Genomic DNA, 20,355 nt, shown 5'->3' with positions numbered 1-20,355 from the left:
CTCCGGACCCTGCGCCCCCAGCCGGGCACTTCCCCTCCCGGGCTCCGGCTGCGCAGGGTCCGGAGGCAAGGGGGCTGCCCGAAGCCCATAGCGCTCGGGCAGCTCGGCTCTTAAACAGAGCTGAAGAGTCAGGGGAGGAGCAGAGCCGCCGCGGGAGGGGAAGTGCCTGGCCGGTATTTTCCCAGACATGTTCGGCTTTTTGGCAATTCCCCCCGGACGGGGGTTTGAGTGCCGAAAAGCCGGACATGTCCGGGAAAAACCGGACGTATGGTAACCCTACTCACCAGCTGTTCAGTAAACAGGCCAGGAAACATCCTAAGACCAGCATCATGGGACAACCAAAAACCTGGTTTGGATGAATGAAATTTAATGCTGCCTGCTGAACAATCCTCAAAAGTCCTGACTAACTTTTCTGGTGGTCTGTGGCTGAAAATTAAAACTAACCTCCCATTTCATTTGCCTAAAGCCCCACATACAGCTGAAGAAATTGATTATTTAATCTGCCTGTCTGCTACATCACTAAATTCCTGCTTAGGTTCTATTAAGTCAGTTGTGCCTCATACTGGAATTTGAGAAGCGTGCGTAAGGTTATTCCTATATGGCTAAAAAAAAAAAAAAAAAAAATTAACATTTTCTTGGCAGCCAGTCAGTTCAAGATCCAGGATAAGTCACCTGACACCCCTTCCCCCTCCAAAACAGCTATCAGCAGAGATCCTCTACAGACATTTCCTTCTTGCTCAGGACACTAAACCTCTGGTGGAATATGCCTTTTTATTGATCAGTTGTATATTCAACCATATACAACAGGCTCTGTAGGAATCCTAGTTCAGGTACTCGGTATATGGTGGTTTTAGTATATTTCTGGAACGACTGTATAGAATACGATGTTTTGAAATCAGAGGCCGCTTTTCCTATTTAGGGAGAAATGAAGTGCCAAAATTATGCTTGGCCTTAGATGGAGATAAACTAAGGTGAAAGAAGTACTATTTACATATAACAATAACACTACCTTTGAATGTGAAAGCTGGATTGCCCTAATGGCTAATTTTTTCTTGGTTGAACATCAGAAAGTCTACAGGATAGGGCTACTGCAAGATCCCAAACCCGTGTTATACTGCACTCATCAAAACCTAGATGGACAGATTAGATAGAACCAGCTGGGATGAGGAAATGGCTACTAGAAAGGCATAATATGCACTTATAGTTAAGTGATATTTCTTTTTTGTCCACGTGGCAAAGAATCCCAAACATACATGACTGTTGTATGACCAAAAATTAACATGTTATATACTGAGGATGAGAGCTACCACTGCAGAACAAATCATAATGTATTTTAGGGATGATAAAATACTTCACTTCAGCATCAAAGAGAGTCTTCTATAAACGACAGGACTATTGAAGTGCACTGCATACTTGGCGTACATACTGTGTCAGGTGGACACACATTAAGATGTATTAGAGTCAAGACAGTGTGGTTCAGATCAATAACTGAGTATATCAACAGGAAGATTCGGGACTCAGCTAGGACTTGAACAGAGAATTTTCAGATCCAAATACACAACTTAAAATGAATTTCCATTAGCTTTCAGTAGCAGTACAGCTTATATCTTTTCAGCCTTCGAGCCACCAGTGAGTGAAGTTCTCACAACAGCGATAAATCACACAGAAGGATGACTACATTTTGAAGTGTCTTATAGGTGCTATCTGCTCTACAAAAATAAGTATGGTTAAACAAGGGTTGTGAGGCAACATTTTTTTATGTCCTCATGGGAAATGAAAGATATTGTATTACACTGTTGAGCCCTAACAGCAGCTAAACATATTGTTAATCCTTAACAGTGTGCTGATTCAGGCCCTTCCAATCTCTCTCCATTACCCTTTTTGGGGGATGATTTAAAGGTGTATCTATATTATAAGAGCCATTAACTGTAAGGAAGGTTATGTGATCTAATATTTATTTTATTACTAATTCGGTTGGGAAAACAGAACTATAACCTGAATATGGGAGAGTGTTACATATTAGGATGTCTACAGCTCTATCTAGAGCCAATAAAAACATCAAAACCTATTTGATCTGGTGACAGGTTCTATGGTACCAATGGAAACAAAGAACAAGACAGTGGAGTAAACTTTTTCTTGAATAAAAGGGATGGTATCCTCCTATGCCCTTGAGGCTGGCTTGAAAATGTAGTGTCACACATGTTCACCATGGTTGACACCCACTTGTCAATGAAGACTGATGCACAATCCTCCCTTTAAAGAAGGGTGGGGGGCAACAACCCCCTTCCCCCAGATATTGCACAGTAAAGGCAGACAGAAAAATCAGCTTCTTGTTAGAATTTGCTTCATCTGAAAGCAAATGAAATTTCCCTTGAAAATAAAATAAAGGAGAAGGGAAGGGACCTTTGAAAGAAGGACAGCCCGTGTTAAGGAGTGGTGCAGAGATAAATGGCGCGTCTCGAGAAGAGAATCTTTATCATCTGTCACGTCATTAACAGAGCCCTGTACTCTGCAGACTGCCAGGGGGACCATCAAATGTTTTTATTATAAACCATCCTCTGCCCTTACTGGCTGTTGGAGCACAGAAGGCCATGAAGGAGGATTGGCTTCTCTAAGAGTGGAACCCCTTCTCAGCACCAGGATGGTGAAAGACAGACATGCTATATTTTCTCCTTTGCATAACTGCGAGACTCACATCTGGATCCCATAGTATTTTATGGATCTCATGAGTAGACCATAGGAAATTGTAATCCTGCACCTCTGCCTTGTGGGATTGATCCAGGATTGATCCAAATGCAGTTTTTCTCCTCTGAAAGGTAAAAGCTAACATTTTTTGACATTGCAGAGAGATGTGCTGGCCCATGGTGCAATCATAGGGCTCTTCTGGCTATCACATTAATCATCATGACTTTAGGCATAAATCTTCAGATACTCCTGTTCCTTACAACATAAATAACCAGACTCAGAAGAATTTTTCTCCCACTGTCATAGGGAATAGAAAACAAAGAGAACAGACACGCGGATTTTAATACACAAAGCTTTGCAGGATATGGCCATAAGACTAGCCATAAAGCAGGATGTCCTGCACAGAGCATTTATGAGGTGGAATGGCAGTGTTAACCAGGCTACTCTGGATTTACTTACACCATGACATCCTTGTTTCACAGAAGTGCAGCATATGCCCATATCATTCAAAGACATTGCACACATTGGTGTAATTACACCAAAGTACAAAGTCTAAACTTTTTTTTAAAAAAAGCTCGTGGTGGATTTACTAAAAGAACAAAATCAGTTTAAACCAAAGACACACTAGGACAACTAAAGAGCACTCTATTAAGTGACTTTTCTGAAAGAGTCTTTGTACACTTTGACAAAAGTCCATCTTCACATTTCAGACTGCAATTTATTCTGAATATGAATAGCATTGTGGGAGGGCAAAACATACAGAATATTAATGCCATAATTACCTTTTAGAGACCGGTCATGATTCTGCTTAAGTACTGAGGTTAAGTAATGAGGACAGGATGACCTACTGAAAAGAAAAAAATTTTTACTAAAACCATAAATAGTACTAAATTTAATATACTGTGACTAGATGAAGTGAAGAAATTTTTATACCACAAAAAGTTAAAAGAAAAAAAAAGTCATTAAAATAGGAGAGGTAAGCCAAGGAAGCCCCACAATTTCTACTACTTTTGGTAGCTAAATAGAAAGCAAGCCAGTCTGATTACAGAACTATATAGATTTATAATCAGGACTCAAAAAAGCCCATTCACTTTGGGGTGATTAGGAAACTTTGCTTGGCCAGCCATCAACTTGTGCAGATTCTAAGTGTTCATTAGAATTTTTTAAAAAGCTCTAGCCTTTATGGTTGTGAAGAAACTTTCTAAATATGACTTAAGTGTAAATCAGTGCAGTGATGTCCAGAACTCAGGTGCCTCTACTGTTGCTAAGGATTTTGCCAGGCTGTAGCTAAATGAAGACTGTCAAGAGTCCTGTCAGTTTCATTGCTGCTAACCAAAATGTAGTGGTCAATGACAAATTAAGTCAATCTCACTCTGCAGTTGCTAGAGAAAGCTCTGAACAGAAGTAGAAGCAGGCAATGGAACTTTTTACTGGAGAGGAGGATTCAAAACCTGAGGCTAAGGGAGCAGTAAAGCAACACAGATACGTGCCTCTTCCCTTCCCCGCAGCCAGGAGGCTTGGAAGTGGGGCAAAGTAAAGCACTCCCAGGCCACGTCTACCCTACCTGCCGGATCGGCAGGTAGTAATCGATCTATTGCGTCTCGTTTAGATGCAATAAATCGATCCCCGAATCGACGCCTGTACTCCACCTCGGCAGGAGTAAGCGGAATCAACGGGGGAGCCGCAGCGGTCGACTTGCCGCCATGAGGATGGTCAGGTAAGTCGAACTAAGATACTTTGACTTCAGCTATGCAAATAGCGTAGCTGAAGTTGCGTACCTTAGATCGATTCCCCCCCCCCAGTGTAGACCAGCCCCCAGACACACTAATAGCCAGAAGACTACAGTGGAAGGAAGGAACAGAGAGACTTCTTTTTCCAAAGGAAATGGGGAGCAGAGGAGAGGGCCTTCAAATGTAATCAGACACTTAAGCCCCGAAACGGGGTCCAGGGACAGGTGAGGGGAAGTTGGCTTGTCTCCTAGATGTTGCCTTTGGAGACTGTGTGCTCCTCCACCCCCATCTTTTATATTGGTCTCTGAGACACTGAAGACAATGCAGGAAGTGATACACGGTAATATTACAGAAAAGACAAAAATGAGAGAAAAAACAAGGAAGAAAAGGAGGAATAGAAAGAAAGATATGTAGTAAGCAGGACTGCTTAAGCAGGACTTGACTCATACATTAATTGACAAATTTCACAAGTATTTGTCAAATAAAATCGACAGATACTTTTTTGTATTATCCGACCAGCTCTAAAGCTGGCCATATACTATTCTGTGAATACATTATTCAATACAAACAAGTGAAATTAACCAAGTAGTATATTCAGAAAATATTTTTGATATTCAACCAGCCCTTGTAGTATGTTAAATTTCATTAAAAATGTATACAAAAGAAATTTGATTAGCAATATGTTGCTAATCATGTCCATTCCATAATAGATGTGCGTGCTCGCCCCGTGCACCGGTGCCAGAAGTTTTTCCTTTAGGAGTACCCATAGGGGAGCACTCCTAGCAACCCTTGGAGTGGCGCCGCTATGGCACGGTACAAGGGGCTCTGCGCACTCCCCCCATCCTCAGTTCCTTCTTGCCAGACAACTCTGACAGCGGGGAAGGAGGGCAGGATGTGCAATGGACATGAGCAACACATCTCGAAGAACACCAGTTACAGAAAAGATAACTGTTTTTTCTTCTTCAAGTGATTGCTCATGTGCATTTCACAATAGGTGATTCCAAGTTATATCTGTTGGAGGTGGGTAGGAGTTCACAGACACTCAGGACGGAGCACCGCCCTACCGAACCCGGCGTCCTCCCTAGTTTGGGAGATGATCGCATAATGCAAGGTGAACGTGTGGACTGACAACCATGTGGCGGCCCTATAAGTGTCCTGAATAGGGATGTGAGCCAGAAAGGCAGCCAACGAGGCTTGCACCCTAGTCGAGTGCGCCCTCACAATTGGTGGAGGGGGAACTCCCACCAGGTCGTAACAAGTACGGACACACGAAGTGATCCAGTTGGAGAGCCACTGAGTGGAGATCAGCCGACCTTTCATGGCTCGGCCGTGGAGATGAACAGTTGCGAAGACTTCCTGAACGGTTTTGTACGTTCCAGGTAAAAAGCCAGAGCCCGTCTCACATCTAGACTCTTGGTGCCATTGAGAGGCCAAACAGGAGGACGGTGAAGTGTTCCTGTCCTAATGTGAAGTGGAGGAAATGCCTGTGGCCCTCGAATATATGAATGTGGAAGTACGCGTCCTAGAGATCGAGGGTGGTGTACCAGTCTCTGGGATCCAGGGAGGGGATGAGGAGGCCAGAGAGACCATGGAAACTTGAGCTTTACCATGTACTGGTTCAGGCCTTGCAAGTTCAGGATGGGTCTGAGCCCCCTTTTGCCTTCGGCATAAGGAAATAGTGGGAGTAGAACCCCTTGTATCTGAACTCTGCCGGCACCACCTCCACTGCCCCTAAGTGAAGGAGCCGCCCCACCTCTTGCTCAAGTAAGCTTGCATGAGAGGGGTCCCTGAAGAGGGACGCAGAGGGAGGGTGGTGGGTGGGGGTAGAGAGAAACTGGAGGGTATAGCCCAGGGAGATTGTGTTGAGGACCCATTGGTCCGAGGTCAGCAGCGACCACTCTGGGAGGAAAGTACATAGACAGTTGGAGAAGGGAAGGTCGGGTGGATCTCTGGTACAAACTGGTAAGTCATCCCCGGGTGTCATCAAAACTGGCGCTTACCTGCCTGCTTGCCCTTGGAGGGCCCAGGCTGGGGTGCAGGCCAAGACTGCCACTGTGAGCACTTTTTATAGTCCCTTGATTTTTTAGAAGGGGGCTCGTATCTGGAGTGGGTGGCCTGACTGGGGGCTTGCTGCGGCTTGAACTTGGTCCTGGCTGGGGCTGGGACATAGAGACCAAGAGTCTTTAATGTTGTGCGGGAGTCCTTGAGACCGTGTAACTTCAAGTCTGTTTGTTCTGCGAACAGGGCCTTGCCATCGAATGGGAGGTCCTGCAAGGAGCTCTGTGCCTCGCTGGACAACCCAGATAACAGGAGCCACAGCGCTCTTCTTATGGACACTGCAGAGGCCATAGATCTTGCACCCATGTCCGCAGTGTCCGAGGCTGCCTGAAGGGCTGCTCTGGCAGCAGCTGTGCCCTCCTCAACCAGATCCTTAAACTCCTTCTTATCACACTCCTGGAAGGAGTCCACAAACTTTGGCATTGAGCCCCACAAGTTAAAGTCATACCTGTCCAGCAGGGCTTGGTGGTTCACCACCCTCAGTTGGAAGCTCAAGGAAGAATAAATCTTTCTACCGAACAAGTCTAGTCTCCTCAAGTCCTTATTCGTTGGGGTAGGAGCAGGTTGGCCCTGACACTCCTTATGGTTGACCGCCTCAACCACTAGAGAGTTGGGGATGGGGTGGGTATATAGATACTCGTGCCAGAAGTGAGGTTTTTACTCATGAAAGCTTATGCCCAAATAAATCTGTTAGTCTTTAAGGTGCCACCAGACTCCTTGTTGTTTTTGTAGATACAGACTAACACGGCTACCCCCTGATACTTAACAGGCACAAAATATTTTTGTTCTGCCTTCTTAGAGATGGGGGGGGTAAGGAAGCCGGGGTCTGCCACTGGGCATTCGAGATCTTTCCCACCCCTTCGTGGAGTGGGAGAGCCACCCTGGCTGGCGCTGTAGTCAAGAGGACATCAAAGAGGGAGTCCGAGAGTTCCTCCACCACCTTAGCTTGTAGGTTGAGGCTTAATGCCACCCTTTTCAAAAGTTCTTGGTGGGCTTTGTGTCCTCCTGAGGGACAGGAGGATGAGGTGCCATGATTGCGTCATCGGGGGAGGATGAGAATGGGGGTGTGGTACACTACGTCCCCACCAGAGCCGCAGGTCCCAACACTTGGTCCCCTTCTGAGCGCCGCACCGAGGAGAAGCACTCCACTGACCCCCTTCATGGGTGGCTGAGGAGGCCAATGGTCTTTTTGAGGCTCCGGCCACTGCGCGAGCCACAACCGGGCGCTGTGTCGGGGCCCATTGGTACCAGGGTGCTGGCCAGGGAACTCAGTGCCACTGCACCTGCTGTGGCACTGTCGGAGCAGACTGCCCCGCCTGACCCACCTGGCTCACTGACTGTCTGGAGGCTGGGCTGGCATATGATCTACCGCTATCCTGGGATGGGGATAAGTGACAGTGTCGCAAGCAGTGCCAAGCTCGAGCTCATGATCCCGGCGTGGAGGACCGGGAGTACTGTCTGTAATGGCTGCTCCACGAACAGCTCCGACGGGTGGATCCGCGACAGCTGGTTGCCGGCGATCTACGCCTGGGGCTGCGGGAGTGACCGGGACAAGGACTGAGAGCGACGTTGGGGCTACGATAGCTTCTCGGAGTCAGAGACCCCCAGTGCCGCCTGTCCTGGTCCCGGCAGGGCACGCTCTGATCACGAGGTCTGTGCTCCCTCAAGGCGGAGTGCAGCCTGGACACCCTGCTGCTCGGCACCCAGCCAGCCAACCTGTGGGCTGCGAGCGGGACGGTCACTGTGTGGAGAGCAGCGTCAGGAACCTTCCCTCGACCGTGAGTGGTACCGTCCAGGCGGAGACTGTGGAGATCCGAGCGCCGGCTTGCCTCTGGACCAGGGAACTGCTGGTGTCAGTGCAACCGGTACTGGTAGAGACATTACGTCTCGAGCCACCTGCAGGGCCTCCGGCATGGAGGGCACCTGAATGTGGCCACTGGCGTCCGGGGAGGTTGGCTCGGAGTGGGCTGGGCTACTCGGCTTGACCTGAGTCAGAGGCCGCAAAGTCGATGGGGATCAAGAGCTGCCCAACACGGGTCTAGTCTCGTCCCCAGCCTTGCCCTGGTGCCTTAATGGAGAAGACCTCTTCTTCGTCTTTTTAGAGTGTCCCGTGGATGGGGAGCAGTGCCGACTGGTGGAAGGCACTGTTGGGTCGCCACGCACCGATGCCGCAGTGCTCAGTGCTGACTTGGAGCAGTGCAGTGGTGACGGGGTCAGGGCCGACTCCATCAATAGGGCTCAGAGCCATATGTCCCTCTCCTTCTTGGTCCGACGCTTAAACAGATCTGCAAATTTTGCAGCGGTCGCTGGGGTGGGTTTCCACCAGGTAGCGTAAACAATCAAGGTGCCGATCACTCACGGGCATAGGCCTTTTACAAGTGTTGCACGACTTAAAGCCCAAGGCATGCCCCGACCCAGGCGTACATATCTATTCTAACTATACTACCTTTTTTTTTTTTTATTATTATTATTAAAACTACAAGTACTAACTAACTACGAAATAAACGAAGTCTGAGCAGGGAAAGCTATAGCAGAGCTGGAACAGAGCAGTTCCGAAGTACCTTCACTGGTGGCAAGAAGGAACTGGGGGGAGCACGCAGCATCCCTGATACCACACCATAGTGGCGGCACTCGAGGGGTTGCTAGGGACGCTGCCCTACAGGTACTGCTATGGGAAAAACTTCCAGCACCGGTGCACGTGGCAAACACACACACACCTATTGTGGAATGCACATGAGCACTCACTCGAAGAAGAACCTTATTTTCAGAAGTACTGAGCACCCACAAATCCTAATGAGATCAATGGGAACTGCTGGTTGCTTAGCACTTTTAAAAATCAGGTCAACTTTTAGATAATTAACTACAGATTTAGGACCTTACTTTAGGCATCCAGTTTGGGAAATCTTGGCCATAATGTTTAGATGAGTTTATGTTTAATTTTATTAATTCTCTAGGGTTTTTTCCATTTTACAGGTTTTGCCTGAGATTTGTGTTTTAAAACTGTATTTATTTCTTTGAATTGAGCTTAATTTCAACGGAATCCTTCGGCTGACAAATGTTTTTATTTATTAGGTGACTGTCTTATTCCTTTGGCTGCGCACGTCCTTACAGCTCTGGAATCACCTGTTTGTGTGCGATGCCCGTGATCAGAGGTGGATTAAAGTCTCCTGGGGCCCTGGACCAGAGCAAGTGAGAGGAACCTGGCACCAGAACTGTGGCCCTGCCCCACCCCTTCCACCTGCAGCCCTACCCCTGTTCCACCCCTTCCCCATAGCCCCAACCCATTCCACCCTTTCCCTGCGGCCCTGCCCCCTGTTCTGCCCATGGCCCCGCCCCATTCCACCACTTCCCCCATGATCCCACTCACTCCTTTCCATCACCACACCCCGCTGCAGCTCCGAGACCAGAGAAGCTCCTCCAGCCCAAGGGCCATGGCTGGAAGCGAGAGCTCCTCCAGCCCCGGAGTCGTGGTGGGGGTAGATTTTTCCAGGGGCCCCAAATTTGCTTGGGCCCCTAGGCCTGTGCAGTAATCCGCCACTGCCCATGGTATTTTTGTTATTAGTCCAATTATCACTGTGGATTCATCCTCATCATATAATCACAATTTCACTTTGGCATAGTTAACAGTCTCTGCTGAACAGGATTTCATAACTAGATTAGCAATGGTGCAGCAGATCAGGGACAAAAGTGCATTAATTGATGCGTGTAACGAAACTGGTACGTTGCTAGCCTACATTATATTTGGCAGTAGTTACTGATATCAGTCTCATTTTTATTAGCACTGAAAATTGTCACATTCACCACCCAAGAAAACGTAACAGTTTAGCTCTATAAACAAACACAGCTATTTCAATTTTTGTCTGGATAGGTTGCTGTGGTGTGGGAGAGGATGAACAAGGAGAATTTATTCAAAGAAAGAAAAATCACAACTGTTATCAGAAGGAAAATAAGGGACCTACACAACATTGTTTGATTTGCAGTCCTTCACATAAAGTGATGAAGTGGCAAGTGTGCAAGAAACATAGCAACCTGTCCTTTCACATGGGCTCAGATCCTGCAAACACTTTGTCCACACATAATTTGACTTCAGTGGAACTAATCACACAAGGGAAGTTATGCACATGCTCAAGTGTTTGCAGGATCAGGGTTTAGGTGATCATAACCCAAAGGCAAAATGCACATCTTGAAACTGGCCATACTCAACTTGCTTAACAGGTTTCACATAAACAAAGTACATCAATTACACCAATCATTTACTGTACCAAAGATTTATGTCTAAAAACAGGTCCTGTAGATCAGAAGCTGACCAAATTTTAAAAAAGCAACAATTATATTTTTTGGGACTACAAGTGAACAATAGCTCTAAGACCATGCTAAAATATTACTGACTACAAATACAAACCCTCTTGATGAAATCTGGGGCTTCCTCTGGCACAGTAACCATCATTTTCTCTCTCTTCATAGGATAGGATAAAGCTTTTGGGGTGGGGGGATTATAGCATTCTGTTTGGCATTATTTATATCTATATATATATATATTGTTCACTAATAAAAGTAGCATTTAGATTCATAAAGGACAGAAGGGATGATTTGATCTTTTTGTCTGAACTGCTGGATACCAGAGGCCATTAAATTTCACTAAGATACCCCTGTACTGAGCATAACAATTTGTGTTTGATTAAAGCATAACTTCCAGAAGGCATCTAATCTGGATTTGAAGACATCGAGTGATGGAGAATCCACCACTTCCCTTGTTGGTTTTCAACAATGGTTAGTCACACACTAAAAATGTGCCTAATTTCTTATTTGAATATGTTTGGTTTCAGCTTCCAGACATTGGTTCTTGTTATCTCTTTCTCTGCTAGTTTAAAGAGCCCTTTAGTACCTGGTATTTTCTCCATGTGAAGGTCCTTATACACTGCAATCAAGTCACCTCTGAATCTTCTTTTTGATACACTAAATAGATTGTAAACTCTAAAAGTCTCACTGTAAGACATTTTCTCCACCCTCTCCAATTTTTCCACATCTTTTTAAAATGCTGACACCAGAACAGTACTCATTATTTGAGTACTGGTCTCACTAATACCATATACATGTTTATTAATTGTTATTATTTAGAAACTGTTTCCTTGCTGCACTACTGCTGAAATAACAGCTGAAGCTAAATGTCTGAATTACTCTGTTCACAATAAAACTTTAGAGTAATATTTACGTATGCCTTAAACCACAGCTCTAAGAACTATTGGATTAAGATTCAAGGGCTTCTCTACACTACAAAGAGAAGCCAACATTAGGCAACTTACATTGACCTAACTATGGAGGTGTACACACTGCAATACTCCTGCTGCTGCTTTAACTTTCCTGCTACGCCGACGACAACTTAGGGCAACCTGGTTAGAATGACGCAGTGTCAGTGTAGATACTGCATTGCTTACGTCACCCTAAGTGGCCCCCAGCAGATATCCCACAATGCCCACGGTGACTGCTCTGATCACTGTTTTGAACTCCACTGCCCTGCAGCCAGGTACACAGATATGTGCTCCTCCCCTTTTAAGGCCCCATGGAGTTTTGAAATTGCTCTTCCTGTTTGTTCAGTGTGGAGAGCTCACATAGCTAGAGCCCTGCTCAGATACAAAATTTGTATCCACATCCGATCCGTGATCCACAAAAATGATATAAAACGGATATCCATGGATTTGCAGGGCGACTGCCCAGATGAGCAAGCCAGCTCCATGCAGCAAACATGCTGCTGCCTGGAGTACACAGAAGGTGGTGGATTTCCTTGGTCTGTGGGGAGAAATCACTGTAGGGAGGCTGGGAGAGAGAATCACAAGGACCTCCCTACACTCCCCTTCCCCTCATCCCTACCTGCCAATTCCATGTATCTTCTGGGGCCACAGCAATACCCAAGGCATTCCACCCCATGGGAGATTAAACATTACAGCTGCACATATACCCAGCTGTGAGAGCCTCCTTGGGGTATGTGCTTATGAATTCCCTCTTCCATCCCCTTTAAAGATACTTTCCCCTGCATGTATGAAGTTTACCTCAGTATTACATAGGTCTGTTTGCATGGGTGTGGAATAAAAGTCTACTTTTGGAAACGGAATTTCTCTTTATTATTCTCCATCACATGGTGGCCGGTGCTAACATTCGAGACAATAGCAATAGGTGCACATGCATTATAAGAGTTGGGCACACACAGCAATCATACAAGGTTTATAGCGTGGTGCAAACAAACAATGCCAGGCTCAGCACACTACAGGAACACATTACTCTGGCTCAGTGTTAAAATGTTCCTCTACAGCCTCCCTCAGCCAAATAGCCCCCACTGAACTCCTCTTATAGCCTTATGTTCGTAACACACAGCACAATATTGAAGAGCAATGCAGGATCCATGCTTTCTAACAGAGATGGTTAGCTTGCAGGTTACCAGGGCATTTGAAAAGCAGCTGGCAATTTAGTAGGATACCCATGGAATGATGGGATTGAGAAACCTGCATCATGTGACACTAAACCTGCCCCCATGAGGCATTACAAACCCTTCCCAAAACATCCTGCGCCAGTTGCACAGAGGGCTAATTACGCACAGTGCACAGCTCTCTGTGTTGATGCAAGAGCTGCTACTGTGGATGTGCTCTGCCAACACATGGAGCGTAGTGAGGACATGCAAGGTGGTTTAATTACAGAGGTGGCTGTAGGTTGACATAACTTAAGTTGACTTAAATTTGTAATGTAGACATAGCCAAACTTAGGCTAAGAAAAAAAAAAAAAAAAGAGAAGGATGAATGTAACCCTTTCCTGCATAGGTCAGAGGCCTAGAAATGTAATTTTTTTTTAAAAGGGGCATTTAAAAAGAAAAACATCTTTAAAAGACAGAAGGAAATATATCAAACATTTAGTTAGTAGGAAAAAAAAAAAAAAGATATGCAATAATAAAGCCTGCAGTGAAATCCTGGACCTATTGAAGTCAATGGGAATTTTGCCATTGATTTCAATAGGGCCAGTATTTCACATTATGTGCAATACTAACATAATTAGTGGGAGACTAATGCCTGGCTTCAATGAAAAAGAAAAACTACAAACAACAAAAGTGCTACAAATTTAGGACCTGATCCTGCAAATACTTATGCATTTGGAGTAAAGTTTCTCACTTATGTGGTCCCCGCTGTTGTCAATGAGGACTATTCATATGAATGAAGTTACTCCTACTTCAGTGTCTGCAGGATCAGGTCCTTATGAATTTAGGGTTTGACTCTGCAAACAAGACAAAAAAAAAAAAACCAAACACAAACACCACACACCTTGTGAACAAAGGTTTTTAGGACCGAGCCTTCACTTCAAATTTTATCTACAGAGAAGCTCACGTCCATTATGCAAAAATACTAGCTCTTGTAAAACACATCACCTTCTAGAATCTAATGACTATCGTTTCAGTTGCCATTGTTTCGACAACAAGAAGCCTGAAAAGGCCACAAACCATATTATGACACTTTTAGTTCTGAATATTTAATAGTACTTAAATTTTCTTCAGTGATTTTTATTAATGTTTTTATTCCAATAGCGATTTCTTTCCAAATAAATGCAGCTATATATTATAAAAAAGTGCTTTGCATTTAGACATTTTAAAATCTATGTTAAAATTGATTATTTTTAACAAGTTCAGAATATCCCGAAGTGCCTTACAATAGCTTCAAATTCTTCTGCTGGGCTCTTTCAAACAGAAGAATGATCACATATGGCTTAGCATAGCTAGATGGTTAGAGACCACTTTTGTAAATAAGAGAATACAAAACCCAAGTGTAAGCCACCAAGCTGTGCAAAGCTTTTTATTCACTACTATGTATTTAAACGCTTGCATTAGGGTGTCAAATCCAAGGGTCAGTGTAGCAGTTTCACTTAAAAGTAAAATGCCAAGTTGAGTTTTGTAGTAGACCTAGCAATTATAAGTTCTACCAGAAAGTAATATTGAAATCTCTCTTTATTCATTAGAGTTGAACCATCTACCATCCTCAGCTTAGGTTACACACTTTAATATAATTTATTTTTCCAGTTTAAAAAGTTAAAGTAGTTTACTTTTTAAAATAGTATGAACATACAAAAGAAATCCTCCAACATGAATGGAAATAGTTTATTTATGGAGTATTCCTTTGTAGCAGAGGTGGGCAAACTATGGCCCACGAGCCACATCCAGCTTGCAGTACCCTCCTGCCTGGCCCCTGGCCCAGGAGGCTAGCCCCTCCTCTGCTATTCCCCTGATCCTGCAGTCTCAGCTCACTGCGCCACCGGCACAATGCTCTGGGCAGCAGGGCTGCGAGCTCCTGGGGCAGCTCAGCTGGCTGCAGCCAGGCGGCACGGCTGCCTGTCCTGGTGCTCTGGTTGGTGCAGTGCAGTAAGGGGGCAGGGAGCGGGGTGGTGGTGGTGGATAGAGGGCAAGGGAGTTCAAGGTGGTGGTCGGGGGAGGGGTGTGGATGGGGGTGGGGCAGTCAGAGGGCAGGGAACATGGTTGAATGGGGGTAGGGGTCTCAGAGGGACAGTCAGGAAGGAGGGGGGGTTGGATGGGGTGGCAGTCGGGGCAGGGGTTCTGGGGGCAGCCAGGGGACAGGGAGAAGGTGGTGGAGGGGGCAGGAGTCTGGGGGGGGCTGTGAGGGGGCAAGAAGCAGGGGGATAGGAGCAGGGGCCAGGCCACTCCTGGCTGTTTGGGGAGGCATAGACTCCCTTAACCGGCCCTCCATTCAATTTCCGAAACCTGCTGCAGCCCTCAGGCCAAAAAGTTTGCCCGCCCCTGCTTTGTAGATATGTCAGCAAATAAGTGTTTTCAATACGTCACTATTTTTTTCTAGCACCTTTTCTTTAAGTTTAAAGGTGCCCAGACATTCCAGGCTAGTAGTGGTTAGTTCCACTGAAACTGGGATTTTGTCCCATTTACACAAAACCCAGGATATCTAGTCACCCAGGATTGCCTGTTCTCCAAAGCACTGTGTAGTACTGCTACCCACAGAGGTTCAGACAGCTACTCACCCCACATCAAGTTGTAAGTGAGAAAAGAAGGGATATCCGCTCCCAACAAACCTGAAAATAGCTGAAAGGCAGCCCAAAGACTTGCTAATAGCAGTAGCTCCTCTTTGTGCTGCTCCTAGCTATGTCCCTGGTAGAGTCACATTGGGAAGAAAGAACAGGGAGAAAGTGAGAATAGAGAGAGAACAGGGTGCATATAAAGGGAAGAGGAACCAGCAGAAGACAAGCAGTAAAAACAAACCAACCAACCCAATGAAAGCCCAGGAGATTAACAAAGGGCATAGAGGAAGTGGAGCAAAAAATAAAAGTTAGTGCTGAGCAGGAGGCAAAAAACCAATGCCCCCAGCCTTCCTCTCAACCCCTTAACTCCTGCCCCTTGCTCTCCCCCCCCCAAAAAAAAGATGCTGGGCTTGCAGGAATGGGATAGAAAACATAGCTATGAGTTGAGTTTAGAGGAGAACAGAATACACAGAGTTAAAAATTGTTTTCTCCACCCCCATTTTTTAAAGGTGTCCCAGTTTTTCTGGAGAGGGAGCCCTCCTTCCTGCCCACTTGCTTCATACACTTTCCCTCCTTCCCCACAGATATCAAATGCTTCTCATGAGACAGGTGTCCTGATGTATCAGCCTGATAATCTAGACTCGCTAGATTCTCACTTCCTTGTCCATTCTGCCCACTTCCCTCCCTGAGCCCCATTCAGCTCCTTCTCTCCACCAGTCATTTTCAATCTATTATCCACCCTTCCATGCAGTATTTTGTCTTTCTTCCAGCCCTCTACCTCCATTCCTCTCCACTCCCATGTCAGGAAAAACAGAGTTTGTGGGAAATGACTGGTCACCCCATTTTTTTTCTTTCAAATAACGACTTCTTTTGTGTTATAGACTGTCGAGGCTGTTGTGTTCTTCGGGATATGTTACCATAACTTAATGCTATACTTGTAACGGAAAATTTGCCTACCTCGGTGGTGATGCCGGTGGGGTATAAAATGCAAGTGCTGAGGGAAAAGGTTGCTTTTTCAGTGCTTGTATAAGATTTGGCTTATATTCCGGATCAACACACCATAATGAACCTTTTCCATTCACCTGGAGAGGGGGAAACATAGTAGTGTGAATCAGAAGATTTAGGAGAAATTAGTAAACAAGCCATAGGAGTCCATTGTTACAATACTAATATTAAACATCCATTGTATCAACACTGACTATAGGCTACGGTATTTCCATTCTAAAACCATTTTCCCCTCACCATTTTCTCAGCTAGAACTTGTAAACTTTGATTTCAGTCCATGCTAAATATTTTTGTAAGTTTGAAGAAAGTCTGTTCAGCCATTTGAGGGGCAGCAATATGCGCCCCCTTTCTGCCCACAGAAATAGGATCCCAAAGTTGGGATTCCCTCCTCTCTCTCCTGCACTCTAGGAATGTAGGGAGTTGTGTGAAATGAGCCCAGGTAGTGTGTCAGCAGAGGCTGGCATGAGAAAATGTACATATTAGTAGAGTCATATTAGCAAAAATTGCAAGATAAGCATCTAAAAAGGACTGGGAGGTTTAGAGTAACTTTTTTCGTTTTAGCCAGTCTTTTCAAATCCATCAAAGTCAAATGTCTGTACTGAGGACTAAATGCATAGCATGTTGGAAGTTAAATCAAACATGACTTGTTTTTGCATCACATGAGAAAAGGGGAACGAATTCTGAAAAACAAATGTGTGAATTAACAGCAGCATAACTGAGAAAAACTTCAGTTTTCTTCTAACCTTCAAAAGAAAATCATTTTTGGGTTGACTAGGTGCAAGGGAAGTCAGCATCCCAGGAGCGTGTATGAATGTAAGGGCTGGTCTACACACAGCTTTTGTACTGCTAGACTGGGTTAGAAACAGTTTAAAAAAGTACAATCCCCTAATTATAAGGGCTGTAGTTACACCAATATAAAAGGTGTTTAAATCAGAATAGTTTATTCTCAGGTTATGTCTATGTCCCATAGCCTAAGCTTGCAGAGTACTTAGTGTAGACACAGCTGATACCTACAGAAAAAGTTTTTCTGCTGATGTAGGAACACTACCTTCCTGAACGATGTTAGCTATGTTGACAGAAATACTCTTCCATCCACATAGCTGTGTGTACACTGGGGGTTTTGTCGACATAGCCATGTCACTTGCAGTGGTGGGGTTTTTCACACCCCTGCCCAATGAAGCTATTAACTTTAAGTGTAGACCAAGCCTCAGTGTGTAGACATGTCCTTAAATGAAGTGAACGCAGCAAGGGTTAAGTTAGACTAGCTGCTGCAACCACTGCAACCCCCCGCAGAGTCTGGCTGGAAATTAAGAATTCCAGGAAGTCAGAAACACAAACACTGTCCGACTGACCCCAGGCCCAATTCCTCTTTTTATCTGAATGACTGTTTCTGCATTAATGTTTCAGTTCAGAAGGCTCTTGTATCTCTTAGGACTCTTGAGTAATACTCTGATGACATTGTGGTCTCATCTTCCCCCATCTTTGCTTTCTGGTTGGAATAGTATTTTACAATAAATCAAAAATGTGAACAGCCAGTTTCTTCTACAGTACACTGAAGTCCATGGCCTTGTCAAGACTTGGGGAAAATACTTTTTTCAGTCAAATGACCTTAGCTTGAATGAACCCCCCATTTAACACCAATATAAGCACAGTTTAGATTTTAGCAGATCAAATTAGACTATAACTCAACCATCTAAAATTACTAAAGGGGTTCAACCTTGTGCAACAGAGTGGCTCTTAAGCTCGTGGGCAACCACTGCTGGGTTCCCAGTCAGGTGTACAAGACAAAAGTGTTTTATTAGGCTGTCACCCCTTTCCGGGGTGGGAGGGAGGGAGGCGCAACACCTACAGCAGTCTTTCCCAGCAATGGCAAGGAAGGCAGTGGTAGCAAATCAAAATAAAAAAAGTCCTCCATCAAGCCTATCTTCCCTCAGAGAGAGACTGGCTGGCAGCAATCTCAAGCAGTTCCTGACCCCAGAAGGCTTCTCACAAAGCGAGACCTGGAGGTCTGCTCTTACTTCCAGCCAGTTCCCAAATGAGCTGGACTCTACCCTTTTAACCTCTTCCTCCAAACCGGATACCTATAGCATGGTCGGGATGACTGAGCCCACAGCAGCTCGTTAACCTTTTCCTAGCCAGGGGTTTTTTTTTTTTGTTTGTTTGTTTTTTTTTTATTAAACAACCCATCACACTGAACCTATACTGATGTTAATTCAATTGCGTTAAACTAGCTCGACTGAATTTGATGGAAAAAATACCATTTTTCCTAGTCCAGATAAGGCCAATGACTCCCTGTGGCTTATAGTTTAGTGACAAAGCATCATGTCTGGTAACCAACTACTAAGTGAATTATTGTGGTCCCATGTTTCCAAAACCTGAAACCCTGACAATTTAGTGTATCCTACTTGGCAGTACCCATAAGCCCAGCAATGTTATCACTATTTTGCTACACATTCCAGGTTATTCAAATTGACATATCAAAAAACTAAGCAGGAGAGAACATGCTCTACTTCTCCCAAAGCTTCTTTACCCACTCACTGCATATAGGGGAAAGCTATTAGTCAGGCTAGTTGCTTCTTGTAATACAGAAAAGACAAATCAGATACTCGGATAGGGTTGCTTTATCTCTCACTAAGCTATAAGGTCACAGCTAGGAGGGTAGCAGTGCCAAGTTTTGCTGTTGAGAAATCTGGCAGAATCTTACAAAAGCCACTAGTGCATACAGATGATGGAAAGTGGATCAAGCAAAAAAAATAAAAAAAGACAAATACAAATGATTCTGTGTTAATTTATAAAAAGAAGAGAAAATGCATAATACCAGACAGCCATTCTCACATGTTGGTTATTAAATATTTGCATTAGAGCAGTTCTATATTTTAGGACAGAAGAGAAAATAAAAGTAATCTGGTCAATACATGTGGAAAATGTTTCAGAATGAAGTTTCAAACTTCATGGGATAAAGCCTCAGCAGTTGTAAATTGTCAAATACCTACTGACTTCAGTGGGCCTATAACTATTTACACCAGCTGAGGATCCATTCCTATGCTTTTATGAACTGATGTTTCCTGACAATTAAATATTGTCAAGGCTTAGAAAGCACCAGTGTAGCATCCACTCACGGAGGGATCTAAGTTATTGGGCTTTTTTCATAAGATGAAATATTTTGTTATAAAAAGAGCTTGCACTATGAATTAGGGAAAAAATTCAGAAATAAAACTGAGAGTATTTAGTAGTTATTGAAATGCCCTACGAACAGATGCTGCTGAATGTTGCTTTCTGTAAAATTCCATTTTTACTGGATACTATTCTTTACCCTGCAACAAAGCTTAGTGTGAAAACTATAAGAAATACACCAACTTTTTTTCTTTAGATATTTTTATTTAAATAGACTATTAGCTAGTTAACCCCACCACAGCTCTGATTACCCTAACTGGCTGAACCCACCCTCTTAATAAGAGTATATTACTCAGGGTGGATAAAAATCAATTATTTAAAAAAAAAAAAAAAAGGATTTTTTTGATAAAATGCTTTGAGGGAAAAAACCTATCTAAAGGTAGTTTTATTTAAGATATATTATAGCTCAAAGATATTTCATCATGGATTAGGGATTACTATATAGTATGAAACAATATATTCTATAGTATGAAATTCTATAGTATGAAACAATATATTCATGTAATATTTAATAAAAGTTTTGAAAATTAGTTCCAATAGTTCATGGAGTAGGGACCCAATCTTATGGGGTTCCAGGGGCTTCTGCATGGATTATTTAGGTTAATCTTTCTGTCTACCCAATGAGACTCAGTGCTCAGTCTATAAGATACCATCAGAGATGCTTAGTTTTGCAGTTCTCAAACTG

The 20,355-nt window shown here is 44.3% G+C and overlaps 1 protein-coding gene across 4 annotated transcripts in view; it reads right to left on the bottom strand.

Annotated features, from left to right (window-relative positions):
* FOXN2 (forkhead box N2) overlaps window positions 1-20,355 on the bottom strand; it is a 163,756-nt gene that overhangs the window by 50,622 nt on the left and 92,779 nt on the right. For 2 of the 4 annotated variants that reach the window (XM_034764331.1, XM_034764332.1), the window contains exons 3-4: window positions 16,449-16,573; window positions 3,468-3,532 (exon numbers count right to left, since the gene is read on the bottom strand). In XM_034764331.1, the coding sequence (XP_034620222.1) occupies window positions 3,468-3,532; window positions 16,449-16,573 (190 nt within the window). The remainder of the gene's footprint in view (window positions 1-3,467; window positions 3,533-16,448; window positions 16,574-20,355) is intronic. The other 2 variants (XM_034764333.1, XR_004644953.1) reach the window with 2 other exon arrangements.

This window comes from Trachemys scripta, chromosome 3 (genome assembly GCF_013100865.1).
Source record: "Trachemys scripta elegans isolate TJP31775 chromosome 3, CAS_Tse_1.0, whole genome shotgun sequence".
Lineage (NCBI taxonomy): Eukaryota > Metazoa > Chordata > Testudines > Emydidae > Trachemys > Trachemys scripta.
This window is presented reverse-complemented; position numbering and strand designations above follow the sequence as displayed.